The sequence below is a fragment of the Trichosurus vulpecula genome, unplaced genomic scaffold (genome assembly GCF_011100635.1).
Source record: "Trichosurus vulpecula isolate mTriVul1 unplaced genomic scaffold, mTriVul1.pri scaffold_44_arrow_ctg1, whole genome shotgun sequence".
Classification (NCBI taxonomy): domain Eukaryota; kingdom Metazoa; phylum Chordata; class Mammalia; order Diprotodontia; family Phalangeridae; genus Trichosurus; species Trichosurus vulpecula.
In genome coordinates, this window is record NW_023494527.1 from 73,978 (window position 1) to 94,555 (window position 20,578).

Here is a 20,578-nt window from a genome sequence, read left to right on the forward strand (position 1 = left end):
GTCTTACCATCCAAGATATCAATGGTTCTCCTATTCTTTGGCTGAATCTACTCAAAATATCTGTGACCTCTTGCGGTGAGAAATCTTCCTGAATTTCCCTTGTAACTGAATCTTCACCTCGGGTTTCTGTCTTCCTCCTTTGTATGGGTCGAGCCCTTGTCTGATCATTTAACCATCTCCTATTCTCTGTGTGAGGCACATCCTGAACCCCAGTAGTGTTTTGTGCCTCAGCCCCTAACATTGTCTCATTCTCTCCCCACTCACTTCCTCTGCCACCATGGCTAGGACGAAGCAGGCAGTCAGGCTCTTTCTGGGCTGGGTTGAAATGCACTCTGGGCTTTTTTGGTCTCCTGTTGCTCTTAGCCACATTAATAGAAAAGTTCTCATTTGAGTCAGTTTGGTCTTCTGCTATCTGAGATTCCCCTTCTTCCTGTGGGGTAGGAGTGCCCCCATGTCTTTCACTTAATCTCAATCTTTCGTATACTAGCCGGTAGGCTGATAACACTATCCAGCTTTGCCTAGATAGTGATGCCCCTGACTGAATCCCAACTTCTCGTAAACACTTTTCCAAATCCCTAGGATCTCCTCTCCGTAGCCTTGGTTCCCAGTTTTCACAGGGTCCAGCTTTTTTAGCCAATTCTTTTGCTAGGGAGGAATAAAATGGATCCTCCCATCCTGGGATATTCATCTCTTCCTCTGGAATTGTTCTGCTTCTAAATAGAGATCTTATACCTAGCGATCCTGTTCGTGACGCCAAATGTAACAGGAGGGCAGAGTTTATAATCTCAAAGAGGATCATAAACATGTCTGAACGGTTCAGAATCGCCGGATATAAGAAACTCTCAAAGTAGAAGGCAGAAGAATCAAAACATTTATTTAGGCTCCACAGTAACCAACCCATGAACCAGAAGCCCCATTTTGATATGTTGGTCGAAATCTTCCAGGCCCAATAAGTACGCCTTGAAAGAGTAACCAGGAGGCTACAGAGAAACATGATTGCGTAAAGCAAAATCATGTTTCCCCCTTTTATGGTAATAAGATTACCCACTGGACTGAAGTCTTTGTTCAGCTTCCTCCCGTAGATCAGCTCTGCTACTGGCAGCTCCTGCCTCAGCTGTGTCTGTGTCTGTAACTGAAGCTGCAACTGTAACTGACGATGTAACTGTCGCTGTAACTGACGATGTAACTGTCGCTGGCTCCAACCGGAAAAGGAAAAGAAAGAACTCTTCGAGCTGTCCTCTCCCCTCTTATAGGGTCTCTGACATCATCAAGCTCCGCCCGAATGACCAGGGCCGATTGGTTCCTGAGTTGGCTCCTCCCCCTAGGGTAGACCAGGTTCTGGAGCTAACACCTCCCCTCAGCCAGCCCCACGACTCATCACACAGGAAGTTCTGGTCCTGCCCCGGAAGAGCAAGCCCCAGCGTCTAGGGAAGCTCAATGAGGTAAACTGAGTCATTCAAAGAAAACAAAGGCCATTCTGGCTACACCGCTACAGATCTCACCCCAAGGTGGCAAGGGCCGCATATTGTGATCCTCACCACACCCAGTGCTGTCAAGGTCGATAATGTCTCTGCCTGGATTCATCACAGCTGAGTTAAAGCAGCCCCGCCTGAGAAATGGAAAGCAGAACCCCTTGGAGACCCACTAAAGATAAGACTGTCTCGCTCCACATCCTGATTTCCCTGCTCTTCGCTTATGTTTTCTCCTGAAACCCCCACGCCCCAAAACTTAACTCTGACTGGGTGGTCACTTAACAAAAAGGACAATCTTGGACTTCTAGGGATCCCAGCCACATCCTTCTTCCCCTCAAAACTCTGTTTCCCAGACGGAAAGGTGCCCCGGCAGTTGAAGGTTTTTACTCTGCCCCGATTCAGGGTGCCTGGCCCTGTGTACTTGTTCCTGTGTCTCAACAAATCCCAGGAGATTCCTCTGTGAAAAGGCAGGGAGTAAGGGGGGTCCAGATCCACTGTTCCGTATCCAAACAAGTGAGATTGACCTCAATATCATTATTCAAAACCCCTCGAACTCTATCTGGGGAACGCAAGTTTCCCAAACCTAGGCCCTTTTCCAATTCGATTGGAATAAGGGCAGGGGTGGGAAATCTGAACTGGGAGACACCATGACTCTCACTGTGAGCTATGTAATTGGGAACCGTCCCCTTTTTATACCATTATCACCAGTAGGGCCTCTGGAATCAGTCCTCGAAGATCAACACCCATAGCCCCCAGGTACCCCTGATGTACCTAAGCCCCCAGGTGTCCCTGATGCCCCAAAGCCCCCAGAGATGCCAATAACCTCAGGAGCACTTGTCCCAGTCCTGCACTGGCAGTCCATTCCCTAGCCCACAGGAAACTTAGATCTTTTTCATCTCCTAGAATCTACCCATCGGCTTGTAAATAGAACTAATCATAAGCTGGCTCAGGATTGCTGGGTCTGTGTAGACCCCCAACCCCCTTTTTGATGGACTCTGCTTTGCAAGATGTAGTTAAGGGAACTTCTATTTCTACTCTATGCACCTGGGACCAGCCTAAGCTTACATTGGGAGACTTGCTGGGGACAGGTACCTGCCTGACCACTTCCTCCACATCTCCCTCGAATCGCCTCCATAGATTCTGCTCCAGAACCATAGAGGTGACTAATCCCGAATCTGATCCCTACTTGTTCATGGCCCCACCCAGCTCCTGGATGGCCTGCAAAGATGGCCTGACCTGATGTGCCTGTGCTTTGATACTGCTGACACAACAGGATCACCTCTGTGTCTTGGTCACAATTGTACCGAGGTTCTCCCGCATGACTGGTTTGGAAGGTAGAGAGTTCTTCTCCTCGCACTCCGAGCTAGTATGTACAGGGAGGTCTCGGTGAGCTGTGCCCATCCTTATCCCTTTGCTAGTGGGGTTGGGGTTGGCTGGCTCAACCGCGGTGGGCACTGCAGCCCTTATCTGCAGTGACAGCAGTTATCGCGAATTAAGTACGCAAGTCGACCTGGATATCACGCACATTGAGAAATCCATTGCTCAGCTAGAGCGGCAGGTCATTCCCTGGCTGAAATGGTCCTCCAGAACAGGAGGGGTCTGGACCTTCTTTTTCTGAAGCAAGGGGGCCTTTGCGCCGCCCTGGGAGAAACTTGCTGCTTCTATGCTAACAATTCGGGGGTCATTCATGAAAGTCTCGCTATGGTCAGGGAAGGACTGCGGAAGAGGCAGAAGGAGAGGGAGAGTGTAGAGAACTGGTATCAGACCCTTTTCAATGCCTCCCCTTGGCTGACCACCTTGCTCAGTGCTTTGGCTGGCCCCCTCATTTTATCGATTGTGGCCCTCACTATAGGTCCCTGTTTACTCTCTCATATCTCCAACCTTATTCGTTCTCATGTGAATTCTGTACCTATCTTAGTGGCCTAAACCTCAGGTGCTCTGGATCAACTCATTCCTTCTTCAAAGATTTGAATAGTTCCCTAAAAAAGTGCGAAAATTGTGATACCTGAGTAAGCCAGCTATTGCTAGAAAAAACCCTGCCCGTCCCTAATTACAAACCTCAGTCTGCATAAAAAACAGACTGCGTTCCTGCCACTTGGTGAGTGTCCTGGGCCCCAAGACTTTTCCAAGGAATGTAAGCAAATTTCCGGGAAAAGCCTAATGCCTAATGATCTTCCTTTGTCTAACTGAGTGGGCTCAGAGATGTCTCTATCTTATGTCAACAGACTGAGGTGGAACATCCCTTGGTCTGTCTATGGCCATTAAGGATGAAAGCTTCAGCCCTAAACATTATCTTGAATCATATGACTTTTGTCTTATCTTCAGCATACCATGTTGTGGGAAGGTATGGCAAGTTGGACAAAGAGATCCTGGGTTGGAATTTCAGTTGACACTTTGTCAGCTATCTGATATGTTGTATTTTACAATCTATTCAGGAGGTTCCTCTTACTGTTTCATGGTCATAAAAAGTGAAATAACACAGGCGTGCTGAGTCTGCAAAATCACAATTAACGACTGTACCCTGTATTCTCTATATAAACTACACTTCCACTTCTACGGGACACCATTTTGATTTGGTCAGATCTAATTGCCCCTAACGGTCTCCGGCTAATAAACTTCCCCATTTAAAACTTATATTCTGTGGTGTGTCTTACTCGCTGTCGGTACAACAGATTATCTCCCTATTTCCAAGGAGAAAAATGAACAAGAATATCGACAGTGCACCAACTCCATGAAAACCAATTGATAATAAGTAGATATTGAGGGCTTCCACATCAGTGGGTGAAGAAAAGAATAAACGACGTCTCTGGCACACAGCATCTTTTAAACCTGTTCAGTTCTCAGTAACGTATTGAAGCAATATAGGATCAGCAACTGTTCCCTCAAGATCTGAGGCCCTCACTTTCATCATTTGAAACTATGGTGGGGGGGGGGGGCAGAGCCAAGATGACCGCATGAAGGCAGCGTCTTACCGGAGCTCTCTCACAAGGTCTCTCAGATTCCCATACATAAGTGAATTTGAGCAGATTTGAGAGAGTCAGAAACCGTGAGCAGTCTGCGTGGGGCAAATTTCCGAGGTGGGAGAGTCTGAAAGGCCCAAGGCACGGAACTGTAGCATTGGAGAGCGCTCTTTGTGTGGAGCTGCGCCAGACCAAAGTGGAAGCGGCCGGTGGGGAAATCCACATGGGAGACAGGCTGGCAGAAAGCTGGGCGCCTGAAACCGGCAAAGATCCCCAGGCCTCCCAACACAGGACGGCAGTCTGTGGAGGTGAGGAGAGGTAGCGCAACGCCTTCGCCCAGGAAACACCAACTCCTGATGCTTACAGCCCAGAAACGTGGCTTCTTGAACTTGTGGGAGACATAATGGCCAGGTAAACGGCTTTAATCCTTAACCCCCTCACCCAGAGAATTCCTCAGGGGAAAAAAAAGAAAGCTGGAACAGAAGAGAAAGAAGTGGGGCTTCAGTGGACAAATAGTAGAAGTTCATTAGTCCCAGAGCGGTAGAGTCGCCAGGCGTCAACACCAGGAGCCCAGACCTAATCTTGCTCTCCCAGGGGATGAGCCAGAGATCAGTTCAAACAACAAACAGCTGAGACCATTGCTGAAAAGCAAGTGCTGGAGAGCACCCATAGGGAGTGAGATGCCAGGGAGCCAGACACTCCCCCACACCTCAGGAAACCGAAGGCTATAATTCTAGACTCACAATTGCCAGAATAAGAAATCTGGGACAGAGAGCCCTGAGACCCATAGGCAGAAATTTGTTGTTAAGCCAGGAAAAGGCAAAACAACAAACACGAAGAAGAACACACAAAAAAAAACCCGAGGACAATAGATTCTTTTTATAGAGACAGGCAGGATCAAAATACCAATATGGAAGCAGTCAGTAATGACACTATAGATGTGTCTGATACCTCAAAACATATTGTGAACTGGTCTCCAGCCCAAAAAGCATTGGTGGAAGAGTTAAAGGAGGATTTTAAAAACCAAATTAGGGAGCCAAAAGAAGACAAAATCAAGTCCCTAAAGAATAAGATTGGTGAAATGGCTACGGAGATACAGAATCTAAAGAGAGAAAATGACACCCTGAGAGGTAAAATCATCTGATCTAGTTCAAGAAGGGAATAACATACCCCGAGAAGTTTAGAAAAGTAACTTGTCCTACAGGAAGTAGGAGGGAAAGGGGGGAAAAAGGGAGGGGGTTGGTCAGAAGGGAAGGGAGAAGTAGCAAGTGGGAAATGGTAAGATAAGGGAGGGTAATAAAGAGGGAGGGCAAATTGAGGAAGGTGGCAGTCAAAAGCAAAATTTTGTTGAGGAGGAGAAGGGGAAAGGGAGAAATAAAAGCACAAACGGGGAACTAGGATGGAGAAAAGACACAGATAGAAATCACAACTCTGAACGTGAAGGGGATGTACACTCTCATAAAACAAAAGCAGATAGCGGAATGGATTACAAGCCATAATCCTACAATATGCTGTTTACAAAAAACACATTTGAAACAGGGGGATACACATAGGGTAAAGGTAAAAGGCTGGAGTAAAATATATTGTGCCTCAGCTAAAGTAAAAAAAAAAAGCAGGTGTAGCAATACTAATGTCAGACAAAGCAAAAATAAAGATAGATTTAATTAAAAGAGATAAGGAAGGGCATTATATCCTGCTAAAAGGCACCATAAACAATGTACCAATATCATTGCTTAACATATATGGACCAAGTGGTAAGGCATAAAAATTCTTAGAGGAGAGTTTAAAGGAGTTACAGGAAGAAATAGACAGGAAAATGATAATATTGGGAGACCTCAACCTCCCCCTTTCTGAATTTGATAAATCTAACCACAAAATAAATAACAAAAAAGTTAAGGAGGTAAACAGAATTTTATAAAATGGAGATATGATAGAACTCCGGGGAAAACTGAATGGGGAGAAAAAGGAATATACATTCTTCTCAGCGGTACATGGCACATACTCAAAAATTGACCATGTACTAGGGCATAAAAACCTCACAATCCAGTGCAGAAAGGCAGAAGTAGTCGAAGCATCCTTTTCAGATAATGATGTAATAAGAATCATTTTTAATAAAGAACCATGGAAAACTAATTGGAAACTAAATAATCTAATTCTAAAGAATGAGTGGGCCAAAGAACAAATCAGAGAAACAATTAATAACTTCGTTCAAGAGAATGACAATAATGAAACAACATACCAAAACTTATGGAATGCAGCAAAAGCAGTTCTTAGGGGAAGTTTTATATCTCTAAATGCTTACATTAATAAAATATGGAAAAAGGAGACCAATGATCTGGGTATTGAATTAATAAATAAAACAAAGAGCTGGTTTTATGAAAAAAACCAATAAAATTGATAAACTTTTGGCTAATCTGATTAAAAAAAAGAAAGAAGAAAATGAAATTACCAGTAACAAAAATGAAAAGGGTGAGGGAACCTCTAATGAAGAGGAAATCAAAACAATAATTGGGAATTATTTTGCCCAACTGTATGCCCATAAATTTGACAACCTTAGAGATATGGATGAATGTCTACAAAAACATAAACTGCCCAGGTTAACTGAAAAGGAAGTAAAATTTCTAAATAACTCCATCTCAGAAACAGAAATTGAGCATGCCATCAATGACCTCCCTAGGAAAAATTGTCCAGGGCCAGATGGTTTGACATGTGAATTCTAACAAACATTTAAAGAAAAACTACTTCCAATACTTTGTAGACTATTTGGGAAAATAGGTGAAAAAGGAGTCCTACCAAATTCTTTTTATGACACAGATATGATACTAATACCCAAACCAGGTAGAGTCAAAAGAGAGAAAGAAAATTAAAGACTAATTTCTCTAATGAATATTGATGCAAAAAATTTAAATAAAATCTTAGCAAAAAGATTGCAGGAACTCATCACGAGAATAATACATTATGACCAGATAGGATTTGTTCCAGGAATGCAAGGCTGGTTCAATATTAGGAAACCTATTAGCATAATTGACCATATCAACAACAAAACTAGCAGAAATCATATGATCATCTCAATACATGCAGAAAAAGCCTTTGACAAAGTACAACACCCATTCCTAATAAAAACACTAGAAAGCATAGGAATAAATGGAACCTCCCTTAAAATTATAAATAGCATCTACCTTAAACCATCAACAAGCATTACTTGTAATGGGGACAAGCTAGATACATTCCCAGTAAGATCAGGGATGAAACAAGGATGTCCATTATCACCCTTAGTATTCAATTTGGTAGTAGAAACGTTAGCTCTAGCAATAAGAGAAGAAAAAGAAATTGAAGGAATTAGAATAGGAAAGGAAGAAACTAAATTATCATTTTGCAGACGATATGATGATTTATTAGGAGAATCCTAGTGAATCAAGTAAAAAACTATGTGAAATAATAAATAACTTTAGCAAAGTCATAGGATATAAAATAAACCCACATAAATCCTCGGCATTCCTACACATTACTGAAAAAGCCTAACAGCAAGAGATAGAAAGAGAAATTCCATTCAAAGTTACTGAAGGCACTATAAAATATTTGGGACTGTATTTGGCAAGAGAAACCCAGGGCGTATATGAATATAACTATGACACTATTTTCATGCGAATAAAGGTACATGTAAATAAATGGAAAAATATCAGTTGCTCATGGTTAGGCCGAGCTAATATAATAAAAATGTCAATTTTACCTAAATTAATCTATCTATTCAGTGCCATACCAATCGAACTACCAAAAAATTATTTTACTGAGCTGGACAAAATAATAACAAAATTCATCTGGAAAAACAAGAGGTCTAGAATATCTAGGGTATTAATGAAAAGAAATGCTAGAGAAGGTAGCCTAGCCATACCAGATATTAAACTGTACTACAGATCAGCAGTCATGAAAACTACCTGTTACTGGCTAAGAAACAGGGGCATGGATCAGTGGAATAGAATAGGTACACAAGAGGGAGAAGTCAACAACTATAGCAATCTATTCTTTGAAAACCCAAAGAGGCCAGCTTCTGGGCTAAGAATTCACTATTTCAGAAAAACTGCTGGGAAAATTGGAAAATGGTAGGGCAGAAAGTGGGCATAGACCAATATCTGACACCATATACCAGAATAAAGTCATAATGGGTTCATGATCTAGGAGTAAAAGGTGATACTATAAGTAATTTGGGAGAGCAAGGAATAGTTTACTTATCAGATTTATGGAAAAGAAAAGAATTCATGACCCAAGAAGAGATAGAGAGCATTACAAAATGCAAAATGGATAATTTTGATTATGTTAAATTGAAAAGTTTTTATACAACAAAAGCCAATGCAACAAAAATTAGGAGGGAAGCAGAAAATTGGGAGAAAATCTTTACAACCAGTATTTCTGATAAAGGCATCATTTCTAAAATATCCAGTGAACTAAGCCAAATATGTAGGAATACAAGCCATTCCCCAATTGAGAAATGGTCAAAGAATATAAACAGGCAGTTTTCAGAGCAAGAAATTAAAGCTAGCCCTAGGCATATGAAAAAATGCTCTGAATCACCACTGATTAGAGAAATACAAATCAAAACAACTCTTAGATACCATATCTGTCCTGTAAGATTGGATCAAATAACAAAGCAGGAGGATGATAAATGCTGGAGAGGATGTGGGAGAACTGGAAAATTGTTACATTGCTAGTGGAGTTGTGAGATGATCCAGCCATTTTGGGGAGTAATTTGGAACTATGCCCAAAGAACCATAGGAATGTACATACCCTTTGACCCAGCAATACCACTTTTAGGGTTGTATCCCAAAGAAATCACACAAGAGGGAAAGGGACCCATATGTACAAAGATATTTATAGCAGCCGTCTTTGTGGTAGCCAAGAATTGGAAATCAAGGGGACGCCCATCAATTGGGGAATGGCTGAAAAACCTGTGGTATATGAAGGTAATGGAATACAATCGTGGGATAAGAAATTGGGATGATACGGACTTCGTAATAACCTGGAAAAACCTACACAACATAATGCTGAGTGAGTGGACCAGAGCCAGGAGAGCATCATAGGGGATTTGAGCACTTTGTTTTGATCCAAACAGCAGCATTTAGGGGCACACTTTTCTGTGCTCCGTTTGTGTTCGTGTTTGTGTGTTCTATTTCAACATGCGCAGGAGACTAGATAACAATTTCCATATCGTATGCAGTTGAGGAGCTCAGATCATCACATCGACATTAGAGTATGAATGGAGAATAGGCGCATGGCACCCTTGTCATCTGACAAGCATTGCATCCTTTTGTTTCTAATTGGAGCCAGTTGTGAAAAGAATTTATTCAATCACACTTGCCATGCTGACCATGAGAAGTGTAGGACTCATCTGGATGATTCTTTGAGGTTGTCAAAATGCTTTACAAATGTATTTGGGAATAACAGTGCTATTTCAAGTTGTAGGCGCTTTGATTATCTCTCTATTTACAAGGAGAAAAATGAACAAAAATCTCCACAGTGCACCAACTCCCTGCAAACCAACTGATACTAAGTAGACATTGAGGGCTTCCACATCAGTGCGTCAAGAAAAGAAGAAACGACATCTCTGGCACAAAGCATCTTTTAAACTTGTTCAGATCTCAGTAAGGTACTGAAAAAATATAGGATCAGCAATTGTTCCCTCGAGATCTGAGGCCCTCACTTTCATCATTCGATAATATGGTCTGTAAAGTATGCCTTTGGGATATCCTCTCCAGGATAATGTGGTCATGTGCCATTGGATCAAGAGGTCAATGAATGTTCTCAGAATTTCAAACCCATATACATGTCAAGGAAAAGATATGCCTAATGAGAAAATTACTACAGAATGTTAAAGCATTTTCTATAGAGCACACCGTTAACACATCACAACATAGCAGCTTTTAAAATAACCATCATGTTAGTAAAACCTCGGGCAGTAACCTGAACGACAACAATCGCAAACCCAACCTTTCTGCCGCGGCCTGTAATGTCTTTTTTGATATTTACACCTGTGCAATAGGCCTCCCATGGAGACTGGGAAGAGAGGCCTGCAGATATTTTAAGGAAGGCATCCTGTACTTAAAGATATTTCCCACACACTTACACCTATAGGGCATGAAGATCAGGGGCCCTCAAAAGTACTTACACAATCGGAAGGCAGGTATTTGGAAGCCAGATTTCTGAATTCGGAAGAACAGGATGAATTGGAAAATGAACACAAGGACAAGCAGAAGGAGTTTCAAGTCCACAGAACTGCAGAAGAGAGTGCTGAGGAGAGAGTGGACACCAGAATGTTGCAGACTAGAGCACTGGGTATGGAGAGGAAAGAGACAGGTAACCAGTTAGGATTGGTGAGTGCCTCTTTAAGGCAGGGCCCTAGTGGTTGGTGGGTGGGGAAGCTGAGATGACCACTGGGATCTGTGGGCTAATACTGTGTTTTAATCTCCTTGTAAATACCTTGAGTAGGGATTGCTACCTTTGCCACATAATTACTGCTAAAATGGAGAGTATTTTTGGGTTCTGGCATCTGATTCTTTACTGCCCAAAGAAATGTTCTACTTCCCCTACCTGTTCCTGGAAGAGTTTGTCATGCTTTCCAATTCTGAACCATAAAATCATGTGCGTGTTCGCATTCCTTGCTTAAATCTCTCATTGACAAAATGAGACACATAATTTACAGCAGAGCACTGAAGGATTCAATGATTGTAATACCAAATGTGAGTGATACACTCCACAGAGTATAATTTTTAAATGGAGAATTTATTAGCCAGTGGTCATTGGAGCTACAACCCAAATCAATGGCCTTGTTTTGAAGTGCAATTATAGTTTATATAGAGAATACAGGGTACAATGGTTATCTTTTGAAGTTTACATGTGTTATTTTGCAGACTCGGCAAGCCTGTGTCTTTTCACTTTTTATGACCATGATACAAGAAGAGGAACCTCCTGAATAGATTGTAAATACAACATATCAGACAGCTGACAAAGTGTCAACTGAAATTACAACCCAGGATCTCTGTGTTTAATTTGCCACTAATATTTCATAACATAGTATATGCCCATAAAACATTAAGATAAGGAAAAGTCACATAATTCAAGATAGTGTTTGGGGTCAAGATTTTCACCCTTAATGACCATGGACAGAGCAAGGAATGCTCTATGCATGTTGACATAAGATAGAGACATCTCTGAGACCACTCAGTTAGACAAAGGAAGATCGTTAGGCATTAGGCTTTTCGATTTAATTAGCTCACATTCCTTGGAAAAGTCTTGGGGGCCCAGGACACTGCCAAAGGGCAGGAACTTAGTCGTTTTTTTGTTATGCAGAGTGGGGTTTCCAGTTAGGGACTGGGGGCAGGGTTTTTCTACCAATAGCTGGCTACTCAGGTATCACATCTCCCACTTCTTTTATGGAACATTTCAAATATTTGAAAAGGAATGACTTGATGCAGAGTACCTGAGGTTTGGGCTACTAAGATAGGGACAGAATTAACATGAGAACAGATAAGGTTGGGGTTATGAGAGAGTAAACAGGAACCTATAGTTACAGACAGGATCAATAAAATGAGGGGACAGCCAAAGTGCTAGCAGGGTGGTGAGCTAAGGGGGACATTGGTCCCCTGAAAATCACTCAATATCAGCTTAGGCTGGTGCCAGGTGAAAAGTTTGCAGTAAAAATTCCCTAAACGCATCTTGTTGAGCAGGGGTTTGGGAAGTAACTGAAGGCATGCATATAGTAACAATAGAGGGGAAGGCTCAGGTAGAAATTCAGAAGCTTTTTCTATTAGAGTGGCTGTAGCAGCCAGGGAGTCTAATTGTTTCTAAAGCAGGCAACTGTCTTAGGCAACTAAGGACTGCGTTAGGACCCCCACAGCCTGTGCTCTTCCTTCATCAACATACCATGTGAAAAGTTTGTAAAGACAAGAGTTTTGTCAAGGGTCAGTTAAAGTATATACCTGCAAAATATTTAAGCAAGGTACCCCTCTCAGGATTAGATTCTCATCCCTCAATGGCTAACAGGGGAAAAAACATCCTTAAGTAAGTCTGATCTGGCCTTGTCAACAGAGGTAGGTGTATTTCCTGAGCAAAGTTTAGAGAACAAAGAAGCCCAGGTCCTCGATCTTCTTCCAGTTACTCATTAATTCGGGCTACAGAATGGTATAAAACATTCCACATTTCCCCCTTTTGGTCAAAGGCAAACTGAAGGTTTCGCCTGAAGACCAATTAAGGTATGGAAAAAAAAAACAAAAAAACTCTACCTTAAAAGTTCTAAAAATCCACATTTCCTCCTTTTGGTCAAAGGTAAGCTGAAAGCTTCACCTGAAGACCAATTAAGGTATGGAAAAACCTCTATCTTCCTCAGGGGTAAAGTTGTAAAAATCTTTACCTAGGTGGATTCAGGGTTTTTTTTTTTCTTTCTGTGTTTGGACATCCCCAGAGATGGACAGTAAATTATAAACTACTTGTAAACAAGCAGGGGGAGCAAGTTGCAAGGGGGATCAGTAGGGAGCACGATGGGGAAACTAGAGCACTTAAGTAAAATAAGCTAAAGACACCAAAGGTACAAGTAAACAGTCCTGGGAACACAAGGGACTCAGAAAGAGAGTTGTCCTTCGTACAGGTTCTGGTCCAGAGTCTCAGGAGGGGCTGCCTGCGTCTGATGCTGGCTCCTTTGAAACCGGAGGGCAAGGTGTCCTATAGGATCAGATGTCCACTTGGGATCAGGGGCAGATGTGACAGAAGGACCAAGGAGTCCATCCACAAGTTGGCAGCTGTAGAAGTAGTCAAATCTGATAGGAGCTTCCAGAATACATATGATTTGATAATTGAGAGAAAAACAACACAACATAGGTCCCAGCCATGCAGGGCTAAGTTCAAACAAATACAATACCTAGATAGTAAAAGAGAGTTCTGCTTCTCTGGTTCAGATCTAGAAATTCTCAAACAATTCTAACTTAATATAACTTAGTACAATCACTTAAATTTGGTTCTCCTTCCTTTAACTTCAGAGTATTTCAGTTCATATATCATCTACTGTTTCTGTCCTTACCTAAATTTTGTACCTGGTATAAGAATCCTTTAAAATATGAAGGTCCGACCATAAATTGAACTCATATTCCTTTAAAATCATCAGACAGATACCTTACAAAGGAGATATAATTTCACTTGTAACAATGTCTCATACAATTTCCTTGTGCAAAAATCCACATTTAAGATCTTATTACCAAAACATACTTAGCTCGAATTTCCAGAATTGATAAATTTTGGAACCAGTCATAGACATCTGTATATAATTCTTAGGGGAATTGCCTTTTTCAAAATTTCCTATCCCTTCCTTCTCTTAGACGTTGATCACATTAAATCTTTGCCTTATTTGCTTTGCCTAATCATTTCCCCCTTTTGGAGGATGTTATCCCTATATTATTTCAATGTTTTGTTTGGCCATGAACATAGGTTAAAATTGTAAGCTATTCATACCTGTATCCTATTATAATAACTCAGAGATATTTCAATATTCTTCTATTACCTAATAGATTTAGAATAGTGCTTACAAAACTTCTTGTTAATATAAATTTGCTATGAAAGAAATGAGGAACTATGTCATATATCTTAACAGAAGGAAAGAACTTCCTTAGCTCTGTTTGATTCTAGGCACCAGTCATATCTGATAGTCAATCTTATAGTCACCAGGTGCTGAAAGCAGGGCTTAAGAGTAATCAGGTGGAGACTTTCCTTTTCAGAAAGGAAATAGCAGAATTGGGAAATAGAGTCAGGAAGATCCTACCTAGGCTGTGTCCAAGGTCGTCTTCAAGACTTTTTCCCAGGCACAAACCTTTCAAGTTCTCAGCTTGCAATGCCCGCCATACTACTACTGGCTTCACATGACCTAAACCTGTAATCAGAGCTTAAAACAATATTAAATTGTAGTCCCATAAAATCTTAAATAGCAAATAAATATCCTTCACATGAGACTGCCCAAATTTCATTGAGCTAATAATTAACAAATCCAGCTACATAACATTTCCAGCTTCTAAATACTTCCTCACACTCTTTCCCAACTTGCTGAAAGTATCTGAAACTATCATGCTCAGGACAGGGGAGGCTTAGCTAACTCCTATTTGTCCCCTAACTTTCTCATCTGCCTTTTGTATCCCCTCAAGCTTTTATTTACCTTTCCAAACCTCTCAAACCTATTATTCAATTTCCCTTTTACATTTCAACCATAACACAAAACAACTCATAAGGAATTGAGTCTTATACACATTGTTAAGCTCTAACTCTCGCTTAAAATCACAAAACATTTTCCAAAATACTTCTAGAACTGTGTTACCTAAACTGAAGATGTCTCTGATTTAGTCGCAGTAATTAATTAGACTATTGGTGTCAATACCTAATTGCTCTTATATCACTTTATAACATCTAAGAACTCTATTTCACATAAATACAATATAACTTCAAAATCCCAGCCTTAGTCCACGGGGTAATGATTCAACCCTACATCATAAAACTTCTCTTCCCTTTCTAATTATTCTCATTAACACATTGGAAACCACATTTTCTTTCATTTGACTATACAAGAGTACCGATATAACCAGTCATTTGATTAAAACAACAAGATTTTACATATTTGCATTTATCCAATTTCCCATTTTTAAAAACAACTGCTTTCACAATGGTAACAGATTCTGGCAGATAACTTCCCTTTTGTCACTACCTGCTTATTTCTGATTAAAGAGATCTGCCACATCTCCCCCTGAGGGTGGGTTCTTTCCCATCAGATGGCAAGCTTCACTAAAAGAACTGTATCCCTAAGACCCACATCCTCCTCAAAACCTAATCTTATCCTAAAAACATCACCTTTGCTGACTTTAAAAAGCCAGGTTTGAGACCCCTACTGTTCTTTCCTTCAGTAAAAACTCAAATCCCAGTAATTGTTGCCCCTCCCCCTTCCTTCTTAAAGCAAAATAACCTTTAAACATTTGGATTCATTCACAAATTAGTCCATAAACCTCCAGATTAACATATATAAATATATATATTTTTAAAATGATAGACATTAACAACCATCATTACTACTTTCCCTTTAAAACTCAGGAAACAGGTCAAACAGAGATTAAAATACAGTTTTGCAATTGGAACAAGAAGTGTGAAGTTACCTAGAGAAGTTACCTAGAGCAGAAGCTAGTATCCCAGTGGTGACAATTCTGGGAGGCAGAAACTCCAAATCCATCTACCTCACCCTTCCCCCACAACTGCAGAAGTTACTGAGCCTAGGGCGGTTTGCAGCTGCTGAGTTCAGAGTGGGCAGAATGCATAGGACCTGAGTGACAATTCCAAACTTTGCCAACAAGGTTGGGCTACAAAGGTACCCAGGGGCGCAGGACTGTCAGAATACTGTCAGTCTGTGAAATTCTGTCCTTCTCCTCCTTTTGCCAGGTGGGGAAGGAGGATTTAAGTTTTCCCTACCATTCTCCTGCATTCTCTTCTCCTAATCTAATTCGGGAGGAAAGGAGTTTGTTTAGCGGCTCTAACTTTTACTGCAGCTCTGGCTTGGTCAGAGACAAGACAACAATGGTGAAAGATCTCAATGATTGTAACTCTAGTAACTTCACCTAAGTGATCAGCATTGGGAGGGTGTTGTAGCAAGAGTGAGCTCCTGGAGGGATTTTACAGTCTCAGGAGTTCTGTCCCAAAATCCAACTAACCAATTTCCAAACTTTTAATGAATAATCAATCCCAGAATATGCTAAAATGTTTCAGCTCTATTTTTTTCTTCAAGTTCGGCTGACCAGGCCAAACATTGAATAAGGAAATAGAGTCTCTGTTTCCCTAACTGCAGCCTTAGAATTCTCTGGCTGCCTGCGTTTCAGATTTTACACAGTATAGACATTTCACAGCACAGGCTCTCACACAGACAGTTAACAGACAATTAACAAAACAAATACAGAACAACTACAGACTGAGCTCAGAGTTCAAACAACAGAGAATTAGAAGCTTTCATGAGTTAGCTATTAGCACCCCTATGGTCTTTGGGGAAGCCTTGGCGTACCTGGTTTTTCTGACTCTCCATATCCTGTCGCTTAGGAAGGGGGAAAGGGGAGATGGAGGAGGACTAGGAAAGGTAAAGGAAGGCGAGGAGTAAGGATAAAATGCATTTATCCTCCCCATAATCAGAGCCTTCAAGGGAAGGAAGCAGGAATAGGGCAGAAGGCAAAAACAGAGCCCTTAAGGGAAGGGGGAAAGGGAGTGGGGAGGGAAGAGAGAGAGGAGGCAACAGTAGCAGAACAGAGTTACCTCCCTCAGGATCAGAGCCCTTCCTGGGAGGCAGAAGGGGAGGGAAAAAGCAAAGTGCAGTTTTTCTCCCCAGGACCAGAGCCTCCAAGGGAAGGAGGAGAGGGAGTGCAGGAACAGTTGGACTTCTAATTCTAGTTTTTGACTGATCCATAGTTAATTTTCTAGATCAATCAGTGTTTCCAGGGGATCTATGTGCCTTTGACCTCAGATCTGTGTTTTACCACAGATTTGATCCCTGCCCCCAGAGCTAGCTTAAAGGGAATTTCCAGACTTCAGCCAATTTTGTGGGAGTTCTTTTTGGAAGCTGGGAAGAGAGACAACTTAGCCCACCTTGTCAAGGCAAAAATTCCAGGAAAAATTAGTCCTATGGCGCCCAAAAGCGTTGGCAAGGTTGGGCTGCGTTGTCCCGTTTCCATCATTTCCATCCGAAAGTCACAGCACTATAACTGTTAAACCTGAAAATTTGGTTGAAGGAAATAACAGAGCTAGGTGATAGAAAAATCCATGTTGTTTATTATTTTCCCTTAAAGCATAGCGGAGCTAGTTTACTTGTACGTAAAAGGAGTCAGAGTATAAACTCTGGCTGCCTGAACAAAGCAATGAGAAAACTTATATACGTTATTTTAGCAGAGCTAGCAAGCCTGTATGACCTCATTTTTATGACCCCCATGTATGTTTTACTATGATACAAGAAGAGTATTTTCCTTAATGGAATAGATTGTAAATACAACAAATTAGATGGTTGTCAAAGTGTCAATTGGATTTACAACCCCAGGATCTCTGTGTTTAATTGGCCATTAACATTCCACAACATAGTATATGCCCATAAAATGTTAAGATAGGGAAAAGTCACATAATTCAAGATAGTGTCTGGGGTCAAGGTTTTCCCCCTTAATGGCCATGGACAGAGCAAGAAATGCTCCATCTGGATTTGTTGATACAAGATAGAGGTATCTCTGAGCTTACTCAGAGAACACAGAGACTGTTAGGATCAGGCTTTTCTTCTGGTTAAGTAGTTCAGGCCCTGAGTCTTATTGAAATTACAAAAATAATATAAAATAGTATAATGTTTTCCACAGGGGCTCCCTGGAGGGGCCCTCCTTGGTTCTCTTCCTGGCCATGGCAGCAGCCAAGAATTGAGAGTGTTCTCTGTCTCTAGCTCTTTCCCTGCGTTTTCTTTCCTCTACTGCAACTAGGTCTCTATTGTTATACACTCCAAAGGCCAAGCCCAGTAATTGGGCCTGAGGTGTTTGGGGCCCCGTTGCCAATTTCTGCAGTTTCCTCCTAATATCTGGGGCAGACTGATTAATGAAATACATGTTAAGTATTGCCGCCCCTTCAACAGAATCAGGATCCAAATTTGTATACTTCCTAATGGCTTCTACTAGCCGGGCTTGGAAAAGAGCAGGGTTTGCCTTTTCTCCCTGAGTAACTTCCCTGATTTTTGAAAATTTATTTGCTTTTGAAATGCAGTTCTTAGGCCTTCTAACGGGCCAAGTACCATATGGTCTCTTTTCTCTATCCTCACTCCTTTGATAATTCCATCCTGGGTCACTAGTTGGAAGGGCAGCTCTTCCTGGGGAGTATTTTATGGGGTTATTGCTAGCCAAACGATCCCCAAATTTTTGAGCGTGTTCCCATATTCTCCTCTTCTCCTCAGTGGTACAACAGCTAGAGAAAAGGATATGCAGATCACACCAAGAAAGTTCAAATTGCAGGGACAGATCCCTAAAACCCTCAGTAAACTTAGTGGGATCTTCTGAGTATCTCCCCAGTATTTCGTTAATTTGGATGAGATCTGAAATGGAGAATGGAACATGCACTGTCCTTGTCCCAGCAGGGGAAGCAGGCATTTCCCTCAAGGGAAAAAGCCTTGAAGGCACTGTGGGACCTGGAGGTCAGGGAGGGATACAAGAAGTCCAGCTTCTGGTAAGGGAGGGGCTGGGAGCTGCTGACTGAGGTAGATTAGACTGCAAGGCCTGTCATCTGGCTGGCAAGGGAGAAGATCAGCTAGTACCTGAGAAGGGGTAGGGGTCAGAGAGGGAGATACCAAAGAGACCTGAGTGGGAGCCACCTCAGAGAGAGGGCCCAGGGGAGGGCATACTGCCATGGGGGCAGGGCCTGAGGCTGGAACCTGAGTAGGGGTTGCCTCGGGGGTAGGGCCCATGGTGGTAGATACTGCAGGGACTGAAATAGGGACAGGCTGTGAGGCTAGAACCTGAGTAGGGGTCCCTTCAGGGGAAGAGGACACAGAGGGAGGCATCTCAACAATACCCTTGGCTGGGACCTGAGCATGGGTCGCCCAGGCGGGAGGGGCCATGGGAGGAGATGCAGGGTAGGAGACTCGGACCATGAAGGAGGCAGGATTAAGAGGATTGCACTACAGGAAACCAAGAGAAAGAGGGGATGGCGATGGAAGGGGGAGCACAGGAAACATAGGTGCTCCAAGGAGGTTGGGGAGCAGGAGAAGGGGCTGGGGCTGAAGCCCTGGGGACCATAAGGAAGTGGTTATCCCAAATGTCCTGTTGAGTCCCATTGCTGCTCTACTACAATCTTTTCTGAGAACGGGGTTCCGAGAGAGCTCCATGAAGGTCATTATGTAAGGAATTTCTGTCCATTTTCTTTCTCGCTGACAATATAATTCTAACTGTAAAAGAGTATTATACTGTAAAGTCCCAAAATAAGGCCACTCTTCGTGGTCTTCTAGGCGATATTGTGGCCAAGCGGTATTGCAAAGGTATATCAGCTTTTTCTTTTTAAGTTCTTTAGAGAACTTAAACTTTTTCCAGTTTTCTGAAAGACAGCCTAAGGGCGAATTTTTGGGAATCGAGAAAGTTTGACCCATTGTGGCCTGGCGGGGGCTGGGAGTCCCTTCCTCTGCAAGGAATATCTGGGGGTAAGCCTCAAAAAGGAACAAAGCAAGACGGGAAAAAATTAAACACAAAAAAGTACCTGAGATTTTCCCATTCCCTAGCGCTGAGAGAATTGGGAAAATAGGGGCGCACTTCCGGATAGGGCGTCCGTCCTTGTCCTCTATGCTTCAGAATGTGCGCCCAGGTCCATGGCCTTGAACATAAACCACTGGACCGAGAACCTGAGAGTGTCGGGCTGAGTCCAAGACAGTGGGCAGCTGCCTGACCTACTGGGGACCTGGGGAGTCAGGCCTGAAAAGCACTTCCAAAATGCTTGGAGAGCGAGAAAGGGTTTGGGTTAGGGAGAGGCTTACCTTCCAGTCCTTGCGGGAGAAGAACTTGAGATTAGCAGTTGTTCCCGGCCAACTCACCAAAAATGAAGAGGTAAAAGGTTGAGGGGTGCTGGGCAGCCCAAAATATTGACGCACCGGGTCCTGCCCAAAGAATTCGACTCAAGCCTTCTCAGCCAATGGAAAAGAGAAAGTTTATTAGGGATTCACCACAATGGGCTGTGTTAAGAAATCCCCCCCACCTTGTGACACCTGTTTCCACAAGCGGGCCATATTCAACCTACTGAATTAGATTGAATCTGAGCACCTTCATGGAGGCCAGGTGGAGATTATAGACACAAAGACTGTAGGAGGGATTGAGGGGTGGTCTGGGGTGACTAGAGGAGGGGTTTAGGGAGGGTCTTGAGGGGAAGTCCAAGGAGGGCAAGGTGAGGTAATGGGATTAAGGGTGGGAAGTAGCTGCACAACAAAGGGCAACAAAGGGCAAGGCTAGGTAGACATTTGGGCCTAATGATAATGTGAGGCTTGTGGCCTTAGGGGAAGGCCAGATCTAATTGGAAGATTCGAGGACAGTTCAAGGGGGCTCCCAGAGACTGTATTCCAGATTCAAGGGGGTTCCCAGAGACTGGGCCCTC

The 20,578-nt window shown here is 42.5% G+C and overlaps 1 protein-coding gene across 1 annotated transcript in view; it reads left to right on the forward strand.

Moving 5' to 3' along the window:
• Positions 1 to 2,790: 2,790 nt before the first annotated feature.
• The window catches only part of LOC118833347 (RNA-binding motif protein, X chromosome-like), a 27,946-nt gene continuing 10,158 nt past the window's right edge, over positions 2,791 to 20,578 (forward strand). Inside the window, 2 exon segments of the mRNA XM_036740707.1 lie at positions 2,791 to 2,806; positions 2,891 to 3,030. Coding sequence (XP_036596602.1) covers positions 2,791 to 2,806; positions 2,891 to 3,030 — 156 coding nt within the window.